Here is a 26,390-nt window from a genome sequence, read left to right on the forward strand (position 1 = left end):
TTAGTTCCCTGCCATGAAAAAAAAAATGACACGCATGGGGCCAGAGTGGTTTCACAAGCGGTAAGGCATTTGCCTTGCACGCGGCTAATCTAGGATGGACCGGGGCTGGTGAGGTGGCGCTAGAGGTAAGGTGTCTGCCTTGCAAGCGCTAGCCAAGGAAAGACCACAGTTCGATGCCCCGGAGTCCCATATGGTCCCCCCAAGCCAGGGGCAATTTCTGAGCACTTAGCCAGAAGTAACCCCTGAGCATCAAACGGGTGTGGCCCCCAAAACAAAAACAAACAAAAAAGAATGGACTGGGGTTCGATTCCCCTGGGGTCCCATATGGTCCCCCTCAAGGCAGGAGCGATTTCTGAGCACAGTTCCAGGAGTAACCCTTGAGAGTCACCAGGTGTGGCCCAAAAATAAAATATTAATAATAAAAAAAAAAGAGACACAAACACACCCAACCATTTCCTGGTTAGGCCTAGCCCAGGGTTACTCCCTTGTTCTGCCCCCCAAAGGAACCTCAGACAGGTTATATACTGGAGGGTCTGGCCGCCCCCAGGCCACTGTGAGATCTCTGATCTTCAAACTATTTCAAGAGCTCCATATAGGGGCCAGAGAGATAGCATGGAGGTAGGGCATTTGCCTTGCATGCAGAAGGAAGGTGGTTCGAATCCCGGCATCCTATAGGGTCCCCCTATAGCCTGCCAGGAGCGATTTCTGAGCGTAGAGCCAGGAGTGACCCCTGAGCACTGCTGTGACCCAAAAACCAAAATAAAAAAGAGCTCTATGTATCTGCCAAGCAGGAGTCCCAAGGACTGCTGAAGAATGGGAGAAAGGGCAGCAGGGCAGGGCATACACCTCTGGCTCCAAGGAACCCGGAACTCAGAGGTCAAGGTCTTATCCCCCCTCTGCCCTTGTCCCATTCTCAATGGGAGGCGAAGCTGAAATATATAAAATCCAAGGCCCAGATAAGGGACAAAACCATCTTCCTGGACCTCTTTTGGGAGCTGAGGGGCTCGCGCCCCCTGGCGGTAGATCAAAATTGCATAAACCCAATCGCCAGGAGAGCAGGACCTCAGCTCTGAGACTCATTCAACAAGAAATGTTTTTGGGTTTTGTGGGTTTGAAGGGGCACCTGGCCTTGCTCAGGGTTTACTCCTGGCTCTGCACTCAGGGATCACTCCTGGTGTTGTTAGAGCCCATATGGAGTTCTAGGGCTCGATCCCTGGTCGACCGCAAACAAGGCAAACATGTTATTGCTCTGGCCCACAAGACATGTTTATTGGGCACCCACTACCAGCCTGCAAGGCATAGGGGACTCTTGATCCAGTGCTCTTCACCAATGCCACTGCCCCTCTCTACTCAGAAATCCGGAGGAGCAGAGATTTCCCAGGAGCCTGTCCAAAATGCCTGGGGCTTTGGGTAGGGCTGTGGCAGGAACAGCACCCCACAAACCTGTGCTGGGGACCCAGAGAGTCTGCACACTCCTGCAGCACATTCCTGGGGTGACAGGAGGGGCCCGGCCAGCTCTGTCCATCGCACATTTTTGTTTTGCTTTGTTTTGGGGCAACATCCAGTGATGCTCAAAGGTCACGCCTAGTTCTGCTCTCAGGAATTATTCCTGGCAATGCTCAGGGACCATCTGGGATGCTGGGGATCGGCGTGTGCTAGGCAAGCACCCTACCTGCTGTACTATCATTCCGGCCCCCCATCACATACTTTTAATAAATAGTTCTTGCTGCTGCCCAGGCTGACAGGGGGTGTCACTGGCCCCAGGCTTCCTCAGCTTTTGAGGGGTCCAGGCATGGATCTCTTCTCATGCTAATTCAGGTTCCAGATCTGAAAAAGAAAGGAGAGCAACTTGGGGTTCACTGCCCATCCCAATGGGTGCTGTCCTGGGAGAGGGGAAGGGATGATCCCCAGAAAGAGGCCTCTCTGGTTTCATTTATGGGAAGGAAGTCTCCCCTTCCTGTCCAGTAGAACTGGGTTACTATAGAGGTTACATAGGGGTAAAGCCCCCCAGCGAGTTTCCCAGCAGCCTCCAAAGTCCCCCACCACACCCAGACTCAGGTCACTGACCTGCTTCAGCCTCGTCGCCCTTGGCATCAGGCTCCTGCCACCAGTTGGCATAAATGCCCTCCTCGTAGTCGCCCTCCCCTTCAAACTCAGCATCCGATGGTGGGGTCTCCAGTTCTGCAGGGGGATCTGTCTCCTCCAGCTCCATCTACAGCCGCCCAGGATAAGGAGAAACTGGGTTATAGCAGGCCCAGGCAGGGAGCTTGCTCCCAGGCCATTTCCTTCCAATAGCCGATCCCTCATCAGCTCTCATGCAGGAGAAATCTGAACACGTCTCCCACCCTTCCTCTTCCCAAAATGAATCCCTGTGAGCCCAACACAGGATTAGTGTCACCCTCTCCAGAGCCCACTTTTTGTTTTGTTTTGTTTTGGGCCACATCAGGTAGTGCTCAGGGCTTACTTCTAGCTCCCTGCTAAGGAGTCACTCCTGGAAGTACTTGGGGCATTAGAGATTAATTTTTTTCTTGTCTTTGCATCACACCCAGTGGCAGACAGGAGTTACTCCTGGCTCTGTGCTCAGAAATTGCCCCTGGCAGACTCGGGGGACCATATGGGATGCTGGGAATTGAACCAACACCCATCCTGGGTTGGCTACATGCAAGGCAAATGCCCTAATGCTGTGCTATCTCTCTGGTCCCAGCATTAGAGATTGAACTGGGGTTGATCACATGCAAGATAAGCGCCTTAGTCCTTGGACTCTCTTCAGTCCACAGCCCACCATTTAGGCTTTTTTGTTGTTGTTGTTGTTTTTGTTTTGGAGCCACTCCTGACTGTGCTCAGCATTTATTCATAGGTGTGTACAGGGATCACTCCTGGCAAGCTCTAGGGACCTGGGTTGGCAGCGTACAAGGCAAGCACCTTATCTGTGTACTATCTGACCTTGGAGTTTTATTGTTTTGTTTTGAGGCCACACCTGGCAGTGCTTTGGGGTGTTCAGGAACACTCCAGTTTGGTGCTCAGGATGTCACTTCCAGTGCTGCTCAGGAGACCGTGTAGTGTCAGGCGTGGGTCTCAGGTTTCCTGTATGCAAACACTGTACTTCATCCCTTTAAGCTGCCCCTTCATTCCCTCCAGAACTCCCACTTCAGCAACTCCTGGGCAGGAAAGAGCACTTCAGGACTGCATGTGGGTCATGTTGCCTGAAGTGACACTTGTTAAGCAATAGGTTGCAGCCCTGCTGGTGTGGAGCCCTCTCCACTTGCAGTGCCCATGTTGCCTTCTGCCTCTGCATTCTGTTCATCTCCCACTGGACCACAAGCTGCCCCAAAAGGGACCCGAGTGTGCTTCCCTTTGTCCCCTACCCCCTACATAGTGTTGGATCCACCATAGGTAATTTTTTGTTTGTTTTGTTTTTTTGGATCACACCCAGCAACACTCAGGGGTTACTCCCGGCTCTACGCTCAGAAATCGCTCCTGGCAGGCTCGGGGGACTATATGGGATGCTGGGATTTGAACCAATGGCCTTCTGCATAAAAGGCAAATGCCTTACCTTCATGCTATCTCGCCAGCCCCCACTATAGGTAAATTTGAGAAGTCACACCAGCTCCCATTTGCAGAGCACCTAATAATCTCATTTATTCTCTCTCTCTCTCTCTCTCTCTCTCTCTCTCTCTCTCTCTCTCTCTCTCTCTCTCTCTCTCTCTCTCTCTCTCTCCTCTCTCCTCTCTCTCTCTTTCACACACACACACACTCACAGAAATGCTTAGTGATTACTCCTACCTCTATACTCAGAGAACATTCTTGGCAGAGGGGTCCATATGGGGTACCTGGGTTGGCCACATGCAAGGCAAATTCCCTACCCACTGAACTATCATTCTGGCCCAATCTCATTCACTTTCTATTGTGATGGTATGGGAGGAATTAGTCTTTCCATATGATGGCTGGAGAATTAAGTTCAAGGATGCTTAGGCTAACGGATAGCCAGCTGCTAAATGGGGGACCACATCTGGTTCATAGCCAGGGTGCTGCCCCCTTGAACAAGTGGATGACTGAACCCTGAGTAGCAGCACACCTCAGAAACTCAAGTTCCCAACCCTCATCAGAATCTGGACAATCCTGGTTGGGATCCTTCCTTCCTGGCTTTCTGGCTTATTCATTGATTCATATTACTCAGTTTCACTTATTTGGGGGTGAGGAGATGAGTCACACCTGCTCAGGGATCATGGCTAGAGGTGTTCCAGGGACCATAAGGTGCCAGGAATTGAAATGGGGTTGGCTACAAGCAAGGTGAGAGCTTTCACTCCTGTACTGTCTCTTTGACTCTCAAGCTGTTCCGAAGTATCAAGTCTATAGGTAGCCAGGGAGAAAACAAGGGCCAGCAAGACAGCATAGCGGTAGGGTGTTTGTCTTGCACACAGGACAGATGGTGGTTCGAATCCTGGTATTCAGTCCCCTGTGCCTGACAGGAGTGGTTTCTGAGAGCAGAGCCACGAGTAACTCCTGAGCACTGCCGGGTGTGACCCAAACCCCATCCCACCCCACCCAAAAAAAACCCACAAAGTGGTATGCCAGGGGCTAGAGTGACAGAACAAGTAGGGCATTTGCCTTGCACATGGTCAACCTAGGTTTGGTCCTTGGCATCTCATATGGTTCCCTGAGCACCACCAGGAACAGTTCCTGAATCTAGAGCCAGGATTAGCCACCTGAGCCCCACTAGGTGTGGCCCAGAACACAAAACAAAAGTAAACCCAAAAAATTGTATACCAAACCCAAAGGAAAGCCAGTGTATGCAGCCAGGCCTACCCAGAGAAGGCGCTCATGAAGGGTCCAGTAGAAGTCAGACATGCAAAGAGGTGGGAGTTACAGTGATAGTACAGTGGGTACAAAGAACTTGCCTTGCACACAGCTGGCCAGAGTTCGATTCCAGAGCACTGCCAGGAGTAATTCCTGAGTGCAGAGCCAGAAGCAATCCCAGAGTCACTGGGTGTAGTCCAAAGACAAACAAGCAAAAAAGAAGAAAACAAACAAGAGAAAGAAGAAATAGAAAAGGAGAGGCATGAGAACCCATGACTGAGTGACAGAGGAAAAAAAGGAGAAATCTCTGGTTTCCCCACAGCTAGCCATGGAACTGGGGCCAAGAGATCTCCATCACCACCCCATCCAAAGGATAGGGCGCTTACTTCATCATCTGACTGCAGGTAGAGGTGTGCAAACTCCAACAGCTCCCGCAGCTCAGTGGTCTGGTTGTGGTAGAGTACAGCCTCCTGTGAGGAGAGAAGGATGGTGAATGAGCAAGGTACTGCTCCGTGGGCACAAGGGTCTCTCTGGCTCTTTCCAGCACTCAGGCTGATGGGAAAACCAAACTGCTTGGAGAGCTCCATTAAGATTCAGAAGGCTGGGCCCGGAGGGATAGCTCAGTGGTGTTTGCCTTGCAAACAGCCGATCCAGGACCTAAGGTAGTTGGTTCGAATCCCGGTGTCCCATATGGTTCCCTGTGCCTGCCAGGAGCTATTTCTGAGCAGATAGCCAGGAGTAACCTCTGAGCATGAGCCGGGTGTGACCACCCCCCCAAAAAAAAACCTTAGAAAAAAAAAGATTCAGAAGGCTCAGGTACTAGAGAGATAGTACAGTTGGCAAGGTACTTTCCTTACATACAGCCAACCCTAGTCTTATCCCTGACACTGCATATGGTTCCTTGTCAGATGTGGCTCCCCCCAAAAAACAAAAGGAGCAACATGTAAGATTCTGAGAAAGCTGCACTTGACTAGTAATGTCTGCCTCTGGGAAGGAAATTAGGAGGGACACCTTATGTGCCTCTATACTACAAACTTGCTCTAGACTCCAAGAATCTTTCAGTTGGTCCAACAAAGGGCACTTAGGATAGAAGGGGGGAAACTATGGGACCAGAGAGATAGCATGGAGGTAGGGCATTTGCCTGGCATGCAGAAGGACGATGGTTCAAATCCCTGCATCCCATATGGTCCCCCGAGCCTGCCAGGAGCAATTTTTGAGCATAGATCCAGGAAGCCCCCCCCCAAGCACTACCAGGTGTGACCCAAAAATGAAAAAAAAGGAAGGAAGGAAGGAAGGAAGGAAGGAAGGAAGGAAGGAAGGAAGGAAGGAAGGAAGGAAGGAAGGAAGGAAGGAAGGAAGGAAGAAGGAAGGAAGGAAGGAAGGAAGGAAGGAAGGAAGGAAGAAAGAAAGAAAGAAAGAAAGAAAGAAAGAAAGAAAGAAAGAAAGAAAGAAAGAAAGAAAGAAAGAAAGAAAGAAAGAAAGAAAGAAAGAAAGAAAGAAAGAAAGAAAGAAAGAAAGAAAGAAAGAAAGAGAAGGGGAGAAGAAGGGGAGAGGCTAGCAGTGAGGATGATGAGGATGAGGCTGGGGAGACTAGACAGGTTACTGGTTTGTTTGTTTGTTTTTGGTTTGGGGATATCTATGCTGCCAGGAGCTACACCTGGCTCTAGACTCTGTGTTGTTCCCTCAATGCCCCCAGGAACCATGTGATGCTAGAGCTAGAACCTGCATGCCCAGCCTATTTAACTCTCTCTACAGCCCCACAGAAGGTTACTCTACACCTCCCACAGCTCTGCCTTGTGCCAACCTATCAACCTAGATGCCACCACCCCATTTGCTGGGAGATTCCCCAATGTCCACAATGTTCTGGGCCCCTGCAGCTGGGCAGCTGGGTTTGGCCCTAGGACTCCCCAATTACATCCTTCAAGAAGTCAGGATTTCTTGGGGCTGGAGTGATGGCACAGCAGTAGGGTATTTGCCTTGCACGTGACTAACTCAGGACAAACCTGGGTTCAATCCCCGGCATCCCATATGGTCCCCTGAGCCTAAGTCAGGAGTGATTTCTGAGTGCAGAGCCAAAAGTGAACCCTGAGCACCTTCAGGTTTGGCCCCAAAATCATTTTTTGTTTGTTTTTTTTGGGGGGGGGGCCACACCCAGTGATGCTTAGGGGTTAATCTTTGCAATACGCTTAAAAATCACTCCTGACTTAGGGGACCATATGGGATGCTGGGGGATCAAACCGTGGTCCATCCTAGGCTAGTGCAGGCAAGGCAGATGCCTTACCACTTGCACCACTGCTCCAGCCCCTATTATTTAAAAATAATTAATAATAATAATAAAATAAACCATTCCTTTTTGTTGTTGTTGTTGTTTTTGGGCCACACCTGGTGACGCTCAAGGGTTACCCCTGGTTATGCGCTCAGAAATAACTCCTGGCTTGGGGTATCATATAGGATGCCAGGGATCAAACCGAAGTCCATCCTGGGTTAGCCACATGCAAGGCAAATGCCTTATCAATCGCTATTGCTCTGGCCCCAAAAATAAACCATTCTAACTACTGCTAAACATTACCCCCCTAACATTTTAAAAATAAAAGTCAGGATTTCTTTTGTAAACCACAGTTGTCATGGCACACACTGTCATGGCAGCACCCACCTCTCGGGGCTGGAAATCCTCCTCCTCCAGGCCCCAGCGAGCTCGGTGGAAGCGGTAATATACCAGGTTTTGTTGCATGATGCTGTCATGGGGGTCGAAGAGCATGAAACTGGCTGCACTGCGGGCCGCCTGGCGAACATCATTCACTGTAGGTGGGAAGGGAGTAAAGCCTGACAATCCCCTCCAGGCCATCCCCATCTCCCAATTCAGCCCAGTGCTCCCCACACCTCCCTGCCTCAGCAAACACCTCTTGGACCCTTTAACTCTACCTATAATACAACCTAGAATGGGTGGTGTGCTTCCTGCCTGCTAGGCTCTAGGCCTACGTATAGGCAATAAATCTGAGGCCCAAAGAGGTTACACAGCAGGAGGTTGATGACACAGGACCAGTAAGGTTCCCTAGGCACCCCACAGTCCTATCCACTCCAACCCAGCCTCTGAACAGATTTCAGCATCTCTGCACAGAAGTAGCCCTGGGAATGGGCATACAATGCCAGCTGACACCAGGATCTCTGACAAGCCAGGACAGCCCTAAGCAGTAGAGCTTCTTGTTTTCTCTCATGTGCCCCATAGCCCCTTGGCCTCCCTGAACCTCCTATTTCCTCATCTGAAAAAGATGAGTCCAGTAATATTAGCTGCAGAGCTGGACAGAGAATCAAGTGAGATACTCAGCAGTAGAACTTTGTAAATTGTCATGTGCTGGGCAGTTGGCCCGCCCAAGAGCTCTCTTGAACTCCGGGTTTCCTGCCTCATCTCCTGCTCCCCCAGCCTTCTGCCATCAGAAGAACAGCCGCCAAGGGATGTTCCCCCTCTCCTCTGCGACCACCAACACTCACACTTGTAGTAGGCAAACTGTAGGTAGTGGTACATGGTGGCCACAAACTTCTCCACGAAGTAACCACCCACGTTGGGGGTCAGGTCGGTCTCGCAGTCCACCTTGCACTGAAGGGATTCTGCAAAGAGATCTGGGGGGATAGAATGACAGGTGTTGTATGAACCCCTCACTTCAAGGATGGGGAGACTCGGGAAACTATGCCGACTGTTTGTGGAGCCTGTATACCCAGCTCTCAGCTTAGGACAACTAGCCCTGAGAAAGACTATGGGCTGATTGTACACCTTCCTCGTTCAACTTCGACCCCAAAAGCAGAAACCACTAGGGCTGTTGGGAAAATAGCTGGAGAGGGCTGGGAGATGGACCCGAGTGCTGAGTGGAGGCTCTGCATGCAGGAGGTGGGCTTCCATTCTTGGCCCTACATGTCACTGGAGCCTCCCTCTTCCCCTAAACCCCATGAGAAAGACTAGGTGGAGTTTCCCTCTGTCCACAGCTGAGGGTCCCTAAGACTTGAGAGCAGCAGACTAGAGGTCATTTCTGCAAACTCCTGCCTGGTTTTTCCACCTTGGCACTTTGCTCACTGGGGCCTGGAAGATAGTGAACCGAAACTCTCTGAGTCCTCTGAGGATGTCACTAGCTGGCTGCACCCAGGTTCAGAACCTTGAGCACTGTGACTGGAGCCCACTGCACCCACTGGAGGGTGTCTATGAGCTGTTCTGTCTGTCTGTCCGAGCCAGAGGTAGGACCACAGCTTCCACCTCCTGTGCTTCAGGCAGGCTGTTCTTTACATGCTTGGGGTGGAATGAAAATGTGAGAGAGAGAGGGCCAAAGAGATAGCACAGTGGTAGGGCATTTGCCTTGCACACAGCTGATCCAGGACGGATGTTGGTTCAAATCTTGGCATCCCATATGGTCCCCTGTGTCTGCCAGGAGTGAATTCTGAGTGCAAAGCCAGGAGTTACCCCCTGAGTGCTGCCGGGTATGACCCCAAAACCAAAAAAAAATTTTTTTTTTTTTTGGTTTTTGGGCCACACCCTGTGACGCTCAGGGGTTACTCCTGGCTATGCGCTCAGAAGTTGCTCCTGGCTTCTTGGGGGACCATATGGGACGCCGGGGGATAGAACTGCGGTCCGTCCTAGGCTAGCGCAGGCAAGGCAGGCACCTTACCTCCAGCGCCACCGCCCGGCCCCAAAACCAAAAAAATTTTAAAAATTAAAATAAATTTAAAAAATGAGAGGGACGGGGCTGGAGAGATAGCATGGAGGTAAAGCATTTGCCTTTCATGCAAGAGGTCATCGGTTTGAATCCCTGCGTCCCATATGGTCCCCTGTGCCTGCCAGGAGCAATTTCTGAGCATGGAGCCAGGAGTAACCCCTGAGCACTGCCGGGTGTGACCCAAAAACCACAAAAAAAAAAAAAAAAATGAGAGGGACCAGGTGAGTGAGTGATGGGGGACCGATTGGAGATACCTGCTATGGCCGGGTAGAAATCCTTAAAATCCACCTGCTCATGGGCCCCCTCGCAGCCAGCCAGACACCGTGCAAAGACGGTCAGGTACTCAGCTAGCGCTCGTTCCATGTCCTCAGTGCTCCCACGGAAATCCCCGCTGTTGTAGAGCTTCACGGCCCGGACAAACACGGCCTGGAGGGTGGTGTGGCAAGGTAGAGGGGGTGGGGTGTCAGAGGTACCTCTATATTTTCCCTTCTGCTAAACCAGGCGGGCAGGGAGAGCTAGGAAGGAAGATGCTTTGGCACCTCGTAGGGCTGCGCCTCCAAGTCCGTGAGCGGCTCGTCCTCGGCATCCAGCAGCCCACGGTAGTAGTTGAGATACTTGGCGGTGAGTTCGTGCTTCGGGTTCCGCTGCAGGAAGGTGTAGGCCGCGGCCAGCGCCTTTTCCAGCCTGTTAGCCTGCGGGGCGAGGGGGACGGATGGGACAGGTCGGGAGGCTGCGAGGGGTTTGCACCCAGGCCACCCGCAGCCACCCCGCGCGTGGCCCACCTTGAAATGCGCATAGTGCAGGTACTGGTAGGGCAGGCGGCTCTGGAAGTCCCGCAGCAGCTGGCGGGGCGGGTAGGGCACCTGGAAAGCGGGCAGCGAGCGTTGGCAGCGGCGCAGGCAGGCGGCGCGCTCCAGGACGCGGCCAAAGAGTTGCAGCTCGTGGGCCCAGGGGTCGGCTTGGGGGCCATCGGGCAGGGGTTCGGGGGGTGCAGAGCCGCTGCAGTTGGCGTGGCAAAAGGCCTCGCTGTCCCGCAGCAGCCGGTGGAGCCGCAGCGCCGCCTCCAGGTAGCGCGCGCTCTCGTGCCAGCTTTCGCCCTCGTATTGCTCCAGCGCGTGGCTGTAGGCGTCGGCCAGGGGCATCAGGTCCTCGGGTGGGAAGCCACGGAAGCTGTACTTCTCGTACTGCGCCCGGGTACGGCCCAGCAGCAATAGCCACAGCAGCAGCAGCGCCCACGCCGCCCGCCCCATGCCCGCACTCGTGCCCGGCCCGCGCGCTCTGCCCTGCCCAGCCCAGCCCGGTGCAGGCCCCGCGGGCGGAGGGAGGGCGCGCGTGGATTGGGGGGGCGGAGGAGATCCCCAGCTCCAGCCTGCTGGGTCTTAGCGCCGGGCATCCGGGTGTACGTGCAGAGGGCAGGATTTGGGGGAGACGGGGAGTGGCCTGGAAAAGCAACACCCTTCTCCAGGGCACTGGGCTGATCCCTCTTTTATTTTAGAAGCATCCCAGGGTGTCTTGAGCCTTCTACAGTAGCCAGATCCCCTTCCCTTGAGTATTGGGGGGGTCTTCCCCATATAGGGGAGGTGCTTCCAGTAGGAATGCAGAGCTCTGAAAGCTGAAAAAGTCACCCCCACTTACTCCCTGCTGTTCTGACTTGGCTTTCCCTTTACGCACAAGGCCTACACCTTACCCTGGAGCGCTCACTCCTGGTGTCCCTGGTTTACACACACACCCTGACAGACCCCCACCCCCATGTCACTCCTCCCATGGCATCCATCTTCATCCCCATGCTCCATGGCTGGTGTCCAGCTTTGGCAAAACATTCAGCTCAGCCTCCCCAGGACTAGTCAGAGAGACGAGGAGGGCCACGGGAGCCTGCAGATTGGGGAGACTCACCAGGCATCTAGAGATGCCTGGGTTTGGGGGGTGCAGGCTGGAGCCACAAGGGAACTCTTCTTCCAGGCATTAGGACCCGGGGGGCTCCGGGAAAGTGGCCGAATTTTTTTTTCTTGACTTTCTCAGTCTTTTTTTTTCCTTTTGGGAGTGTCATCTTTCCTGAACTTTCCTCCCCAACGGGGGGCCTCCTGTCGCTCAAGTACAGGGTTGTGGGGAAGGGAGGAAGGAATCTAGAGTTCTCCAACTGGGCACCCCTGGTCCCTAAGGCGCTCAGCTGGCTCCCCAATCCCACCCACCAACCCCCCGCCCCTGCCAGCTCAGCCTCCCCAGCCCCCATTCCACGTGGACCCGCCTGGGCGGGGGTGGGGATGGACAGGAAGGGGGGGAGCCAGTACCGGGAGAAGTGGGGAAGGAATTGCTGGCGGCTGATCCCTCCTTGTTCGCTCCCGGCCGGCCCTGCAGCAAGTACCATGCTCCCCCTGGCACCCCGAGGCGCCCCCCTACCCCGGTGCACCCTGTTGCAGCTCCTACTTCTGCTGGTGCAGGCCGTGGGGAGGGGGCTGGGCCGTGCCAGCCCGGCGGGGGGCCCCCTGGAAGATGTGGTCATCGAAAGGTACCACATCCCCAAAACATGTCCACGAGAGGTGCAGATGGGAGATTTTGTGCGCTACCACTACAATGGCACTTTTGAGGACGGCAAGAAGTTTGACTCGAGGTAATGGACTGGGGGGGGGACATCCCCAAGATCCATAGCTCCCCTTCCTCAATTCTCCTTCCGGTCCTCCCTCTTAGATCTTGGGTTGTGTAGATCCTTAAATATTTGTCCCTCTTAAACTGGTGTGTTTCCCCATTTGCTCTAACCATAAACACCATCCTCTATTTTGGGGAGCTCCCAGATACCTATCTCCCCAAAGATATATTCTGTTCTCAATTTCAAATTTGCTTCTGTCAAAGGACCCCAACAAGCTCCCACATCCCCCAAACTTTGGAGTAATCCAGGTGACCGGCTCAGTGTTTCTTTGTACAGCTTTAAGGGGTGGGGGCGCGCGCAAAGGGTGGTTTATCTTGGTCTCAACTGCAAGTGAATGATCCAATTTCAGCTTGAGGTCACCTCCCTCCAGCACCCTGACTTCCCTCAGTCTCCACTCCCAAGATTCAATGTCTCTGCAGCTCGAAGACAGTGAGAATTATTGCTAGCATGCAGTACCACAAATAGGGGCAAGTGAGGTAGGAATCCCCTTAACACAACAGGATAGAGGATTTAAAGAAATGGAGGCCCATTGGGTCCCGGAATGATTATACAGTAGGTAAAAATCTGTCTTGTATGCAAGCAAAATTTCCAGCATCCCTTATGGTGCCTGAGTACCACCAGGAGTAATTCCTGAGTGCAGAGCTATTAGTAATCCCCGAGCACCGTCAGGTGTTTCCAAAAAAAGGAAAAACATGAAGACCCAGGTACAGTCCTGGCTCTGTATGGGCCCTAGAGCACTGCCAAGAATGAGTTCCAGGAGTAGTTTCTGAGTACCAGTGTGGGGTGTGGCCCCAAACAAATATAAAGTGCATAACATGATGGTTTTGAGGATGTAGAGCACAGGGATTCTGTGTGTGGATATGTCACACATTGTGATGGCATCTGGGCTGAGGAAGGGGGAGACAGGTTTGGGCATTCCTCAAGCCAACTTTACTAGTAGGAGCAGAGCAGTACTGCATGTCCAGTTTCAGTTAAACTTTGGGTTCAGCCACTAACACAACCCAGATCCTAGTAGTATCCTGCATAAACCCTTTCTCGACAAAGGAAATGAGCATTTGTGCCTTTGAAAGGAGCAGTGGTAAACTGGATAAAAATTCACATGAGAGGGGCTGGAACAATAGCACAGTGGTAAGGCCGATTTAGGATGAATGGTGGTTCAAATTCTGGCATTTCATATGGTTTCCCATGGTAGGAGTGATTTCTGAGCACAGAGCCAGGAGTAACCCCTGAGCCCTGCCGGGTGTGATCCAAAGACCAATGAAAGACAGAAAGAAAGGAAGGAAGGAAGGAAGGAAGGAAGGAAGGAAGGAAGGAAGGAAGGAAGGAAGGAAGGAAGGAAGGAAGGAAGGAAGGAAGGAAGGAAGGAAGGAAGGAAGGAAGGAAGGAAGGAAGGAAGGAAGGAAGGAAGGAAGGAAGGAAGGAAGGAAGGAAGGAAGGAAAAGAAAATTCACATGAGATTTCAGGAGACCCAAATGGATGGGATGCATGTTTTGAACCCGGGTTTGAGCCCAGATCCTTCTACTGCACACACCCACCCCCCTGAGCTTTGAGTAAAGTAGCCACATCCTCCAGCACTGCTGGAGGTACCGCCAACATATAAAGGAAAAAAATTTCAAAATCAAACCATGATTTATAAACATGATCAAGGGGCTTCCCCTAGAAGCTTCTGTTCCTGGAAATGGGGTGAAAAGTCGGCTCGACTTTAAAAGGCAGCTGTCTCAGAATCAGGCATGATGGGGCTGAGAGGTGACATCAAGGACTTGTGTGCCTGTGTACCTGGCTTTGTCTCTGGGGAGCTGTCCCAACATGAATTCTATCATGGTTGAGCCCTCCCACTGCTGGCACAGGTGAGATCACATACCAGTTAAGAGAGGTATGAGCAACAGTCTAGTCTTGAGCCCAACTTGGTGGCAGGGCAGTGCTAGGAGCAGATGCTGACGCCCCTGGTGGACCCAGTTCATGCTTAGCTTGGAAAACTTCCCACCCCTCTGCTCCCATCATTCAAAATAAATACCTCTTATTCCTGCTTTAGCTTCTAAAAGCTTAAATTACAACCCCAACTGAAAGCAAAGAAAAGACATGCAATCTTATTGGTTTGGGGTCACACCCAGTGGTGTTCAGGAGCTAACCCTGCTCAGGGCTTGTGGGTCATTCGAAGCAGTTCCTTGGGGGACCTTGACATGCTGGGATTGAACCTAAACTGTCTGCATTAAAAGCAGTGTGTGCTGGGCCACGAAGCCATCCCTCCCACCTAAGTCATAGAATAGAGGCCTTTTCAGAATGGAAAACTCCTTCAGGCTCTGCTTTCAGCAGTTCCCTGTTAGCACTGCTCCTGGCCAGCTCACATAGACAGCCAAGTCTCCATTTCCCTGACAAGAAAGATAAAATACCTGGGCTGGAGCTATAGTATAGCAGGTAGAGGGTTTGCTTTACACATGCCAACCCAGGTTGGATCCCTGGCACCCCACATGGTCCCCTGAGCCTGCCAGGAATGATCCCTGAGTACAGAGCCAGGAGTCATCTTTGAGCACCACTCGATGTAGCCCAAAAAACAATAAACAAAATTAAAAATGAATCAAAGAGACAATATAAGGAAGGTACTTGCTTTGCATATAGCTAACTCTGGTTTGGTCTCCAGCACTGTATCTTTATCTATATCATACACACAAATATATACATTATCTCCCAAGCACTGCCAGGAGTGATTGCTGAGCCACAACCCCCCCATTTTTGGGCCACAGCCAGCAGTGCTCAGCACCAGCTTCTGTGACCAGGAATAACTCCTAGCGGGCTTGGAGAACAATATAAGATATCAGGGATCAAACCTAGATTGGCCATGTGTGCAAGGCAAACACCCACCCTACCTGCCTTACTATTGCGCTGCCCCCTTTCAATTATTTTTTTTTAATTAAAGAAAATGTAGCTCAGGGTTGGATCACGCCAATATTGGTAAGTATTGGGCCTGGAGATAATACAAAGGGCCGAAGCACATACTCTGTTTATTGTATCCTGAATGGTCCCCCAACCCAGTACTGCCAAACATTGCTTGGTTAAAAAAAAAATACCATGGGGCTGGAGAGACAGCACAGCGGTAAGGCATTTGCCTTGCACACAGCTGACCCAGGACAGACAGAGGTTCAAATTCCGGCATCCCATATGGTCCCCTGTGTCTGCCAGGAGCAATTTCTGAGCACAGAGCCAGGAGTAACCTCTGAGTGCTGCTGGTGTGACCCAAAAATAAATAAATAAATAGATACAAAAACAAGTAAACAAACAAACAAAAATCTCAGTACAAATAAGAAATGGAAAATCTTGTTCAAAGCCTTGACACCTACTGATGCTCAGGGGACCAAACCAGGGTCAACTGCATACAAGGCAAGTGCCCTAACTCATTTGCCATCTCTCCAGCTTCTATCCACTTTCTTTTTTTTTTTAATTATCTTTATTTAAACACCATGATTACAAATATAATTGTAGTTGTATGATTACAGTCATGTAAAGAACACCCCCCTTCACCAGTGCAGGATTCCCACCACCAATTTCCCAGATCTACCTACTCCCCACCCCACCCACACCTGTACTCGAGACAGGCTTTCTTTTTCCCTCATTCATTCACATTGTTATGATAGTTTTCAGTGTAGTTATTTCTCTAACTGCACTTATCACTCTTATGTGGTGAGCTTCATGTCATTAGCTGTACCTATATGGGAAGATGGGGGAAGTAAGGGTTGGGACTGAGGCAGTAAAATATTAGAAATGAGCTTTGTAGGGCAGTATCAAGGTCACAATACAAGATGGATATTATGGATATATAGAATATATGCATACAATACTATCAATATGAAAACAAGGAGAAAAAATTTCCACTGACTGTCCCAACATAAACCAGTGCTAGAACGGCCCACCCTCCTCCCAGAGCGCATTCCCATTAGTGTAGGGTGAGATAGGGGGAAAGCCTGTTGACCCTTATAGAGTCCACCTAGACCGGCGCCCAGAGAAGGCCTGAAGTCCAGGGGAGAAAAACCCTATACCTGGCAAGAGCTGGTCTCCAGAATCAAGGAGGAAACTGGAAGCCAGATGTCTGCCCACCCTTCTCCGCATGCGCCTCCCGACTGGAGTACCGAGGGAGGAGGGAAGCCTGAGGACCACTAAGAGTCCACCTGAACCCACTTCTGGTCATCTAAGCTAGCACCCAGGGAAGGCCTGGAGTCAGGAGAAAAAGACAAGGATGGCTGGGGGCCTGCCAAGCCTCCCAGCAGTCCCCAGGCTAGGGAGAAAGGCTCTGGTATGGGGCTTCCCCAGACCCTATACCTGGCAAGAACTGGTCTCCAGAATTGTTGCATTAAATAATTAGCGATGGTGGTGGATGGTGAAGGATGGATTTTTCTCTGCCATCCCAGGCCACGTGGCTCCGCAATCCCCATTCAGCTGGTGGGTCCCCGGTTTAGGTGAATGGCGGAATCAGACTCATCCAGAGACAGGCATCAGGAAGCATCAGCTTTATTCATACCCTATCCACCACATGTGTGGCCTCTATCATAACCTTTTAAGCACAGCTATTCTTAGCTAGCCCTGCATCTTAACTCCTTTCAGCCATCTTTCATTTGACCTCCATGCTGGCCAAAGACCAAAAGCCCCAGACCCCTGGGTCAAAGGCCTTATCTACCTTTTCCAAGACCCCTCCCAGGAATGGGCGGGGTCTTGCAGGTAAGGTCAAGTTACCTAGGGAGAATGGAGGGATGAGGCTTCATCTCCCCCTTCTCTGAAATATAAAAGAACCTTTTGTAATCCTGACTCCACCTTTAGCCAAAGGTGGGTTAATCATGCAACAATGTAATAAAGTGAAAATTAACATACCAGCCCTTTTCAAAAACATAACATTTCTGCAAATTATACTATACACCTGTAACTTAAAATTTTCTTAATGCTTTTCTACCAAGCACTATTCTGGAACTTTCATGTTCCTATACTTTTAAACTATATTGGGGGAACTTTCTGTTCCTATAAACCTTCCCTACACACAAGTACTACAGCATAAATACATAACATACATTTTTAAAACAAGCTAAGTACATTAAAATACACACAGTAAAACATTTTGCAATAGGGCCCGGAGAGATAGCACAGCGGCGTTTGCCTTGCAAGCAGCCGATCCAGGACCAAAGGTGGTTGGTTCGAATCCCAGTGTCCCATATGGTCCCCCATGCCTGCCAGGAGCTGTTTCTGAGCAGACAGCCAGGAGTAACCCCTGAGCACTGCCGGGTGTGACCCAAAAACCAAAAACCAAAAAACAAACAAACAAAAAAAACATTTTGCAATTGAAAATATTAGCTATGGAAAACAAAACACATTTAAATTATAAAGAAAATGACTTAATCAAGACAAAGATGCAGGCGGTTAGAAATCAGATCTTTAAATGGGCTAAACTGTTATTACTCCCTTTTTTTTACACTACTACCTAATTTTTTCCCATTACCAACACCAATTGTGAAATACCTTCACCTAAAACCAAATGTCCAGATGATTAATTTGTCCCATGCTGTTCTCACCACATGGTTTACTTCCATAGTCCCAGGCCCCGCAGACGGTTTGCTTGTGCTGTTGACCTTTGTGATCTGGAGGGTGGATTCCAGGCTTGCCGCTTTTCCATAGCAGAGCCTAGCCGAGCCGAGCTGAGCCAAGCCGCAGGTGTTGCCGTTTCTGGACTGATTAGGAGTTTTTCGCTGCTTCTCTGCTGCAGGACGGGCACTGTTGGCTGATCACTGCTGCCTTTTCTCCCTTCCGGGCGGCACTTTGGAAGCAGGTTTTGCTGCCACAACACAACTTGTTTGCAGCTTTTTTTTCCCAAAGTTCAGTTAGAAATTTTCAAAGTCGAAATCCAAATTCAAGCCAAAGGTTGTTCTCAGATAATCAGTCCACTTTCAATACAGTCTTTTTTCTCCTCCGTTTCCAATCTAGGCTTTTATTCAGTCTTTGAGGAGGCCGAGGTTTTTGGAAAAAGGATTTTTGGCAACAAAGTTTCAGTCCTGAGTCTTGGATGGGAGTGATACAAGTTTTCAACTCCCCTGTTTTACTGATATTTTTAGGGAAGGCCTGGAGTCAGGGGAAAAAGACAAGGATGGCTGGGGGCCTGCCAAGTGTCCCAGCAGTCCCCAGGCTAGGGAGAAAGGCTCTGGTATGGGGCCTCCCCAAACCCTATACCTGGCAAGAGCTGGTCTCCAGAATCAAAGAGGAAACCAGAAGCCAGATGTCTGCCCACCCTCCTCCCCATGCACCTTCCCCTGGAGTACGGAGGGAGGGGGGAAGCCTGAGGACCACTAAGAGTCCACCTGAACCCACTTCTGGCCATCTTCTATCCACTTTTTTTTTTTTTTTTTTTGGGCCACACCCAGCGTTGCTCAGGGGTTACTCCTGGCTGTCTGCTCAGAAATAGCTCCTGGCAGGCACGGGGGACCATATGGGACACTGGGATTTGAACCAACCACCTTAGGTCCTGGATCAGCTGCTTGCAAGGCAAACGCCACTGTGCTATTTCTCCGGGCACAATATCCACTTTCTTTAAAGATGGGTTGGGAAATGGAGCAGTAACAGCTGGTAGGGTAGGGTGATTGCCTTGCACAAAGCCACCCAGGACGGGAAATCCCCAGCATCCCCTAAGGTCCCCAGAGCCTGCCAGGAGTGATTTCTGAGTGCAGAGCCACAAGTAACCATTGAGTGCCACTGGATGTGGCCCCCAAACCAAAAGAAAAAAATGGAAATAGGGAGAGATAGGGCATTTGTCTTGCAAGTGGCTGAGCTGGGTTCGATCTCTAGCACCCTATATAGTTAGTTCCCTAAACTCTGCTAGGAATGATCCCTGAGCACAGATGAGAGAATAAACCATGAGCATCACCAAGGTGACTCAAAAAAAATGTAAAGATATAAAGGAAAACAGCCACTGAGAAGGATGAGAACGTTCTGTTAGCAGAGCACCAGATCTGAGCCCCTGCACCTCATGGTCCCTAAACACTGCCAAGTGTAGCCTCCTACCCTAGCATTGATTATTTGGCACAAACATAATAATGCCCACTTCCTGTTGAACTCCTCTAGCTAGACCCAACTATGCAGACTGTGCTCCAAGAATTATATGGATAAGGACCTTCCTCCTGTATGACAGATAAAATGAACCTCACAGACCCTGTTGGGACATTCTAGCACTTCATATTGCAGTTGCAGGGGTGGCCTTATTAACAAAAACTGCTCTGTAGGATACGGCCATGGGTGTCAGAGCTTCTGCCCCTGGTCATATCCCCCCCCCTTTTTTTTTTTTGGTTTTTGGGTCACAGCCGGCATCGCTCAGGGGTTATTCCTGGCTCTGTGCTCAGAAATCTCCTCTGGCAGGCACAGGGGACCAAATGGAATGCCGGGATTTGAACCACTGTCCTTCTGCATGAAAGGCAAATGCCCTACCTCCATGCTATCTCTCCAGCCTGTCATATCCCTTCCTAATTTGTTTTTTTTTTCTCCTCCCTCTAATTTTTTTTTTTTTTTGAGGGGATGCCTACACTTGATGCCTCAGGGTTACTGCTGGCTCTGCACTAAGGACTTAATCCTGGTAGTGCTATGGGATCATATGGGATGCTGGGGATGGAACCTGAGTTGGCCTGTGCTATTGCTCCAGCCCCAAAGGTGTAACCCTTTCTAATGGTCCATCCCATTAAGCTGGGATGGCTGACCTAGGAAGGAGCCTGCAGGAGTACACAAGGGGAGAAGTACCCTATGATCAGGGAGGGGTCAATGTGTGTGCATGTGTGTCCTGATTATGTCAATCAGTTGTCTGTCATCCTTCCCCAGCTATGACCGCAGTACCCTGGTGGCCATCGTGGTGGGTGTGGGACGCCTCATTACCGGCATGGACCGAGGCCTCATGGGCATGTGTGTCAACGAGCGTCGCCGCCTCATTGTGCCTCCCCACCTGGGCTACGGCAGCATCGGTGTGGGTGAGCGGAGAGGGGGGGACGCCAGGGTAAGGGGAAGTGAGGTGTGCAAACTCACTCTGCACATAGTCTGAATACACAGACTTGAGCATCAAGACTGGAACCTGGGGCCTGGAGAGATAGCACAGCGGCGTTTGCCTTGCAAACCAAAGGTGGTTGGGTTCGAATCCGGGTGTCCCATATGGTTCCCTGTGCCTGCCAGGAGCTATTTCTGAGCAGACAGCCAGGAGTAAACCCTGAGCATTGCCGGGTGTGGCCCCAAAACAAAAGAAAACAAAGAAAAAGACTGGACCCTGGAGCAGGAGTAAGGGATCCCGGGGCCCCGACTATAAACATGAGGAAAAAAGGGATGTAGCAGTGCGGGAGGGGGAGGCAAAGCAGGAACTTCAGATACTCCCCCACAACTCTGCTGCCCATCCTCATAGCGGGGCTCATTCCCCCGGATGCCACCCTCTACTTCGACCTGGTCCTGCTGGACGTGTGGAACAAGGCGGACAGCGTGCAGGTGAGCACCTTGCAGCGCCCACCCCAGTGCACCCGAATGGTTCAGGACACCGACTTTGTCCGCTACCACTACAACGGCACCCTGCTGGATGGCACTACCTTCGACACTAGGTGAGGGAGCTGGGGGCCTGGCAGTGCTGAGGACTGGGCCCAGGACTCTTCCATTCCAGCAGCACCTCCTCTGTCTCTATATTCCCTGCAGCTATAGTCGGGGAGGCACTTATGACACCTACATCGGCTCCGGTTGGCTCATCAAGGGCATGGATCAGGGGCTACTGGACATGTGCCCGGGCGAGTGGAGGAAGATCATCATCCCTCCGTTCCTAGCCTATGGCGAGAAAGGCTATGGTGAGGGCAGATGGGGACTTGGGGTCTGGCACCTACAATTGTTCAGGCTGTGGACTGCACAGGGCACCATCCGGAAGCCGGGTGGGAGGAGTACCTCACTAAGAGGGGGTGCTATTTACTGGTTCACTTAGGGGTTCATGGGCTGTAGTCAAATAGAGGGAGTAGGGTACTTGCCTTGCATGCCACAGACCTAGATTCAATCCTCAGCATCCCATATGGTTCCTGAGGGCAGAGCCAACAGTAATTCTCGAGTACTGCTGAGTATGGCCCCATAACAAAAACCAGAATGGGGGCTCAGAAGAAGCTGCTGGAGACATCAGAGAAAGCCAGCTGAGTTCTCAGAACTATTTCACCTTATGCACCAATCTATCCCAGCTTGCTCTTCATGTGGTTGGCTCATGCATGTCTCTTCTCCAGGGACCGTGATCCCCCCACATGCCTCGCTGGTCTTCCATGTCCTGCTGATCGACGTGCACAACCCTAAGGACACAGTGCAGCTGGAGACACTAGAGCTGCCGCCCGGCTGTGTCCGGAAAGCCGTGGCTGGTGACTTCATGCGCTACCACTACAATGGTTCCCTCATGGACGGCACTGTCTTTGACTCCAGGTGAGGGAGCTGGGGGCATGCAAAACACACAGGGGTGGAAGGTGTGGGGTCACACCTGAAGAGAGACTATGGAAAAGCAGGGACCCCGGGCCCGGAGAGATAGCACAGCGGCATTTGCCTTGCAAGCAGCCTATCCAGGACCAAAGGTGGTTGGTTCGAATCCCAGTGTCCCATATGGTCCCCCGTGCCTGCCAGGAGCTATTTCTGAGCAGACAGCCAGGAGTAACCCCTGAGCACCGCCGGATGTGGCCCAAAAACAAAAACAAAAACAAAAACAAAGCAGGGACCCCATTTACTTATTTATTTTATTATTTTAATTTATTATTATTATATAATAATATCTTTATTTATTTACTTGTGCCACACCCAGTAATGTTGAGGCTACTCCTGACTGCCTGAGAGTGACCCCTGGTGATGCTGGGAGGAACCATATTATGGCGGTGGTGATTTGAACTGGGTCATCCTCATGCAAGGAAAGTGCCCTTCCCCTTCTAGTTCTCTCAGGCTCAGGGACTCCCCAATTTTTTTGGAATTCAGACCAAGTGGTATTCAGGATTTATTTGTTTCTCTTTTTTTTTTTTTGTTTTGTTTTTTTTTTTTTGGGCCACATCCAGCAGTGCTCAGGGTTTACTCCTGGCTCTGCACTCAAAAATCACTCCTGGTAGGCTCAGGGGACCAGATGGGATGCCGGAGATCAAATCCCGGTCAGCCATGTGCAAGGCAAATGCCCTACCTCCTGTGCTATTGCTCTGACCCTCAGGACTTATTTCTTGTTCATTGTTCAGGGATTACTTCTAGTGGGGCTTAGGGGCCATATGGAATGCTGGGGATTTGAACCTGGGTCTGCCATGTGCAAGGCAATGGCCCTATTTTTTTGTTGTACTATTCCGGTCCCTGTGGCCCCTCTTAACTTTATTGCTTTCACTGCAGCTACTCCCGAAACCACACCTACAACACCTACGTGGGGCAGGGTTATATCATCCCTGGCATGGACCAGGGGCTGCAGGGTGCATGCATGGGGGAACGCCGGAGGATCACCATCCCTCCACACCTCGCCTATGGAGAGAACGGGACAGGTAAACTTGTCCCCTAACCCCACAGCCACTATATCTGCCCCTTTCCATCTTTGCTTTCGGAGGCCCTCATTTTCTCTGAGGGAAGGAATTCCTACTAGGTTTGGAACCAGAGGGCAATGCTGGGAGAGCAGAAGTAAACACACCTACGTTTGAGACCCAGCTTTGCTGGAAGCCCCAGTGTCCTCAGCTGTAAAATGCGAGGAACATCATTGTTGTGCAGGGTAAAAACCAGGAGGACATAAGAATTTGTATGAAGGCTTCTGATCCTCATTCCTTCTCACCCATGAGGATGCTATTAGAAGAGTTGATGGCAGTGCAGGGGTTGGGGCAGGTTGGTTGAAGGGCTGGGGTGTGGTGGTAGTGGTGTTAGGTCCATGCTAACAGCCCAGTAATAAGATAGAGACCACCTGGCAGGGCCGGAGAGATAGCATGAAGGTAAGGCATTTGCCTTTCATGCAAGTCATTGGTTCAAATCCCGGCATCCCATATGGTCCCCCATGCCTGCCAGAAGCAATTTCTGAGCGTGGAGCCAGGAGTAACCCCTGAGCACTGCCAGGTGTGACCCCCCCCCAAAAAAAAAAAAAGACCACCTGGCAATGCAAGTCACAAAGCAGGGTTTTATTTGCTTAGCTAGCTAAGGGTCCAAGACTTCCACCTGGGAAAAGATTTCCAGTCAAGGATTCCAAGTCCAAGAGATTCAGAGTTTATATAGCCATCACATACTTTAGAGCTGAATGTACAGCCCCACGAAGCAGATAAAAAGGATAGACCATTCAAATGCCACAAGATACATGATTCAGATGTTACAAGACTGATCTGTTAAGGCTTATCCTGAGTGCACAGGCGTGGGTGCTGAGTTCCGGACGTGGGTGCCATGTTCTGGGTCTTGTGTCTCCCTTTGTCTCCAACTCTTATCTGAAGGCCATATTCCCACAAGCTAACAAAGGGAATGTCTAGAAGTAGTTTTAGCAAAAGCAGAAACTTTCATGGGGAAAGCATGAACCTCAGGGTCCTAGGGTGTGAGTGGATCTCTGATCTAGGGTGCCCCCTCCCAGCCAACCTTTGCCTTCCTCTGCCTCAGGAGACAAGATCCCAGGCTCTGCTGTGCTGATCTTTGACGTGCACGTCATCGACTTTCACAACCCTGCGGACCCTGTGGAGGTGAAGACGCTGTCTCGAGCCACTGAAAGCTGCAATGAGACGTCAGGGCCCGGGGACTTTGTCCGCTACCATTACAACTGTTCTCTGCTGGATGGCACCCGTCTCTTCTCCTCGTGGGTCCAGGCCGGTGCTGGGGGAGGGCGTGGTTATCAGGGGCGTGGTTTGAAAGTGGGTGGGGCCCGAGAGGACATGATCTGTGATTGGGTGTGCTCCGAGGGCGTGGTCTGTGAATGGGCGTGTCCTGAGAGGGCGTGACAAGTGGGTGGGCCCAGGTGCCTGCTGCTTGCTTCCCCAGAGATTTCACATCTGGGCACATCTGGGCACTGGGCTAGAAGAGGGAGCTCACGGGGCCGGAGAGATAGCATGGAGGTAAAGCATTTGCCTTGCATGCAGAAGGACAGCGGTTCGAATCCCTGCATCCCATATGGTTCCGGGAGCTGCCAGGGAACAAAAAAAAAAAAAAAGAAGAGGGAGCTCAGTGGGAGGGTTTCCATCTTGGGAAACTCAGACCGCACCTGAGGGGCTGGGCAAGATGAGAAAGGTGTCCCCTGGGATTCCTAGGTTCCCTGCAAGATCTCCCCCGACAGCTCTGCTATGCCCTGGGAGACCAGTGGGTGCTCACATTGGCCTCTGTCTTTCCCCCCTCAGCCATGACTACGATACCCCCCAGGAGGCGACTCTGGGGGCTAACAAGGTGATCGAAGGTCTGGACACTGGCCTGCAGGGCATGTGCGTGGGAGAGAGGCGGCAGCTCATTGTACCCCCACACCTGGCCCACGGGGAGAGTGGAGGTGAGGAGTTCTGGGAACTTGCTGGCTGGTGGGAGAGTCAGAGAAGCCTTCTCAATGGCTCTGTAACTATTTCACACTCTCTTCTGTAGTCCCTAAGGGGAAACTGAGGCTGGGGAATTTGGACTCAACCCTGCATAGCCTGACCAGGACTCTTTCTCCCCGCAGCACGGGGCGTCCCAGGCAGCGCTGTGCTGCTGTTTGAGGTCGAGCTGGTATCCCGGGAGGATGGACTCCCTCCTGGCTACCTCTTTGTGTGGCATGAAGACCCTCCTGGTAATCTGTTTGAAGGCATGGACCTCAACAAGGATGGCGAGGTCCCCTTGGAGGAGGTGGGTGGGGTCCTTACTCCTTCTAATAGCTGCTGATATGCTTCCTGCAACTCCCTAGAAGCCAAGTTGCCTGTGGTTTCAGCCAGAAGCATCAGGCATGTCTATACCCAGGGTCCCGCCTCTGCTTCTCATATGCCCCCGCCCTGTGATCCATTTTCCCTACCTGACTCCTAAACAGGCTGCTTTTCCCCTACTCAGCTTTGGACCCAAGCAAATAGTAGTGGCTTGGGAAGGTGTGTGTGTGGGGGGGGGGGGGGGGCTTGGGAAGGTGTGTGTGTGTGTGTGTGTGTGTGTGTGTGTGTGTGTGTGTGTGGTTTGGGAAGGTGTGTGTGTGTGTCCATGTGTGTGTGTGTGTGTGTGTGTGTGTGTGTGTGTGTGTGTGTGTGTCCTACTCAGCTTTGGACCCGAGAAGCAAATAGTGGATTGGGAAGGGGTGTCTGTGTTTGCTTTGGTTTTTTTGGGGTGTTAGGGAGCCATACCTGTGTGTGTGTTTGCTTTGGGGGTTTTTTGGAGTTAGGGAGCCACACCTGTCAATTCTCAGAAGTTACTCCTGGCTCTGCAGTGTTTCCACTTTAGTAGCACATACACTAAAATTGGAACTCCTGACTGCACTCAGGAATTACTTCCATTGGTCATCAAACCCGGGCATGCCAGGGATCAAACCTGGGTTGGCTGCATGGAGACCAAGTGCCCTAGCTGCTGTCCTCTCCCTCCAGCTCCTTCTCTGTTCTCTCTTGCTTCCAGTTCTCCACCTTCATCAAGGCTCAAGTCAGTGAGGGAAAAGGACGACTGATGCCCGGGAAGGACCCCGAGAAAACCATTGGCGACATGTTCCAGAACCAGGACCGCAACCAGGATGGCAAGATCACAGCAGAAGAGTTGAAGCTGAAGTCTGATGAGGATCAGGAGCGGGTCCATGAGGAGCTCTGAAGGGCAGGGGCTGCTCCCAAGGCTGTGGGACTGAATTCTAGCACCTGCCTGTCTCTCTGCGGGTGCCTCTCTTGTGGGGTGCCCTGAGATGGTTGATCTGCCACTTTCCTGTGCTCTCTTGAGGAAATAGTTCAGATGGTGGCATTTGGTGGGTGTTCCCTTATGACCCTGAACCTTTCTTCAAATGTTACCAAGCCACATGGAGGGCAGGTGGGTAAAGGAGAGCCCCTTACTTACCCAGACACTGTACAGGGCCAGCCCTGCACTCCCCAAATTTCCCCTTTGTTGGTGCTTCCCTACCCTGCATCCTCTATCAGGGCAGCTCCCTAGCCTTTCCCCCAGCCAGGCTCACTGCCAGTTAGTTGCTTTTCTCCCTCAGCTCTGGCTGGATCTTAAGGTGTAGTTCAGGAGGGCTGCCCTACCTCACCTGCCCTGTCCCCTTTATTTCCTGTCCTGTATTATCCCCCCACATACACACAAAGGTGACCTCTGGGTTCCAGGGGGGCTGGAGTTGTGTCACTCTCAGC

The 26,390-nt window shown here is 51.5% G+C and overlaps 2 protein-coding genes across 2 annotated transcripts; one reads left to right on the top strand and one right to left on the bottom strand.

The window, feature by feature from the left end:
- Window positions 1–1,361: 1,361 nt before the first annotated feature.
- P3H4 (prolyl 3-hydroxylase family member 4 (inactive)) lies at window positions 1,362–10,878 on the bottom strand. Its single transcript, XM_049779929.1, has 8 exons — window positions 10,280–10,878; window positions 10,037–10,189; window positions 9,752–9,923; window positions 8,287–8,415; window positions 7,451–7,596; window positions 5,184–5,267; window positions 2,068–2,212; window positions 1,362–1,827 (listed from the first exon to the last, which is right to left on the bottom strand). The coding sequence occupies exons 1-8, from the start codon at window positions 10,745–10,747 to the stop codon at window positions 1,805–1,807; spliced, it is 1,320 nt and encodes a 439-aa protein (XP_049635886.1). The 5' UTR covers window positions 10,748–10,878; the 3' UTR covers window positions 1,362–1,804.
- A 982-nt stretch (window positions 10,879–11,860) lies between these two features.
- Window positions 11,861–25,863, top strand: FKBP10 (FKBP prolyl isomerase 10). Its single transcript, XM_049767982.1, has 10 exons — window positions 11,861–12,105; window positions 19,975–20,120; window positions 20,543–20,732; window positions 20,824–20,969; window positions 21,387–21,576; window positions 22,507–22,652; window positions 23,734–23,926; window positions 24,462–24,604; window positions 24,770–24,933; window positions 25,678–25,863. Exons 1-10 carry the CDS (start codon window positions 11,861–11,863, stop codon window positions 25,861–25,863), a joined length of 1,749 nt encoding a protein of 582 aa, XP_049623939.1.
- The last annotated feature ends 527 nt before the right edge of the window (window positions 25,864–26,390 follow it).

This window comes from Suncus etruscus, chromosome 1, assembly GCF_024139225.1.
Source record: "Suncus etruscus isolate mSunEtr1 chromosome 1, mSunEtr1.pri.cur, whole genome shotgun sequence".
Taxonomy (NCBI): Eukaryota; Metazoa; Chordata; class Mammalia; order Eulipotyphla; family Soricidae; genus Suncus; species Suncus etruscus.

Coding starts and splice junctions, on each gene's coding strand:
- P3H4 (XM_049779929.1), bottom strand. CDS start 10,747: ATGGGGCGGGCGGCGTGGGCGCTGCTGCTGCTGTGGCTATTGCTGCTG. Junction 2,213..5,183: donor ACCTGCAGTCAGATGATGAA/GTAAGCGCCCTA, acceptor GGGCGGCTGTAG/ATGGAGCTGGAGGAGACAGA. Junction 1,828..2,067: donor GGGCGACGAGGCTGAAGCAG/GTCAGTGACCTG, acceptor TTTCTTTTTCAG/ATCTGGAACCTGAATTAGCA.
- FKBP10 (XM_049767982.1), top strand. CDS start 11,861: ATGCTCCCCCTGGCACCCCGAGGCGCCCCCCTACCCCGGTGCACCCTG. Junction 20,970..21,386: donor CTATGGCGAGAAAGGCTATG/GTGAGGGCAGAT, acceptor TCTCTTCTCCAG/GGACCGTGATCCCCCCACAT. Junction 21,577..22,506: donor GGCACTGTCTTTGACTCCAG/GTGAGGGAGCTG, acceptor CTTTCACTGCAG/CTACTCCCGAAACCACACCT.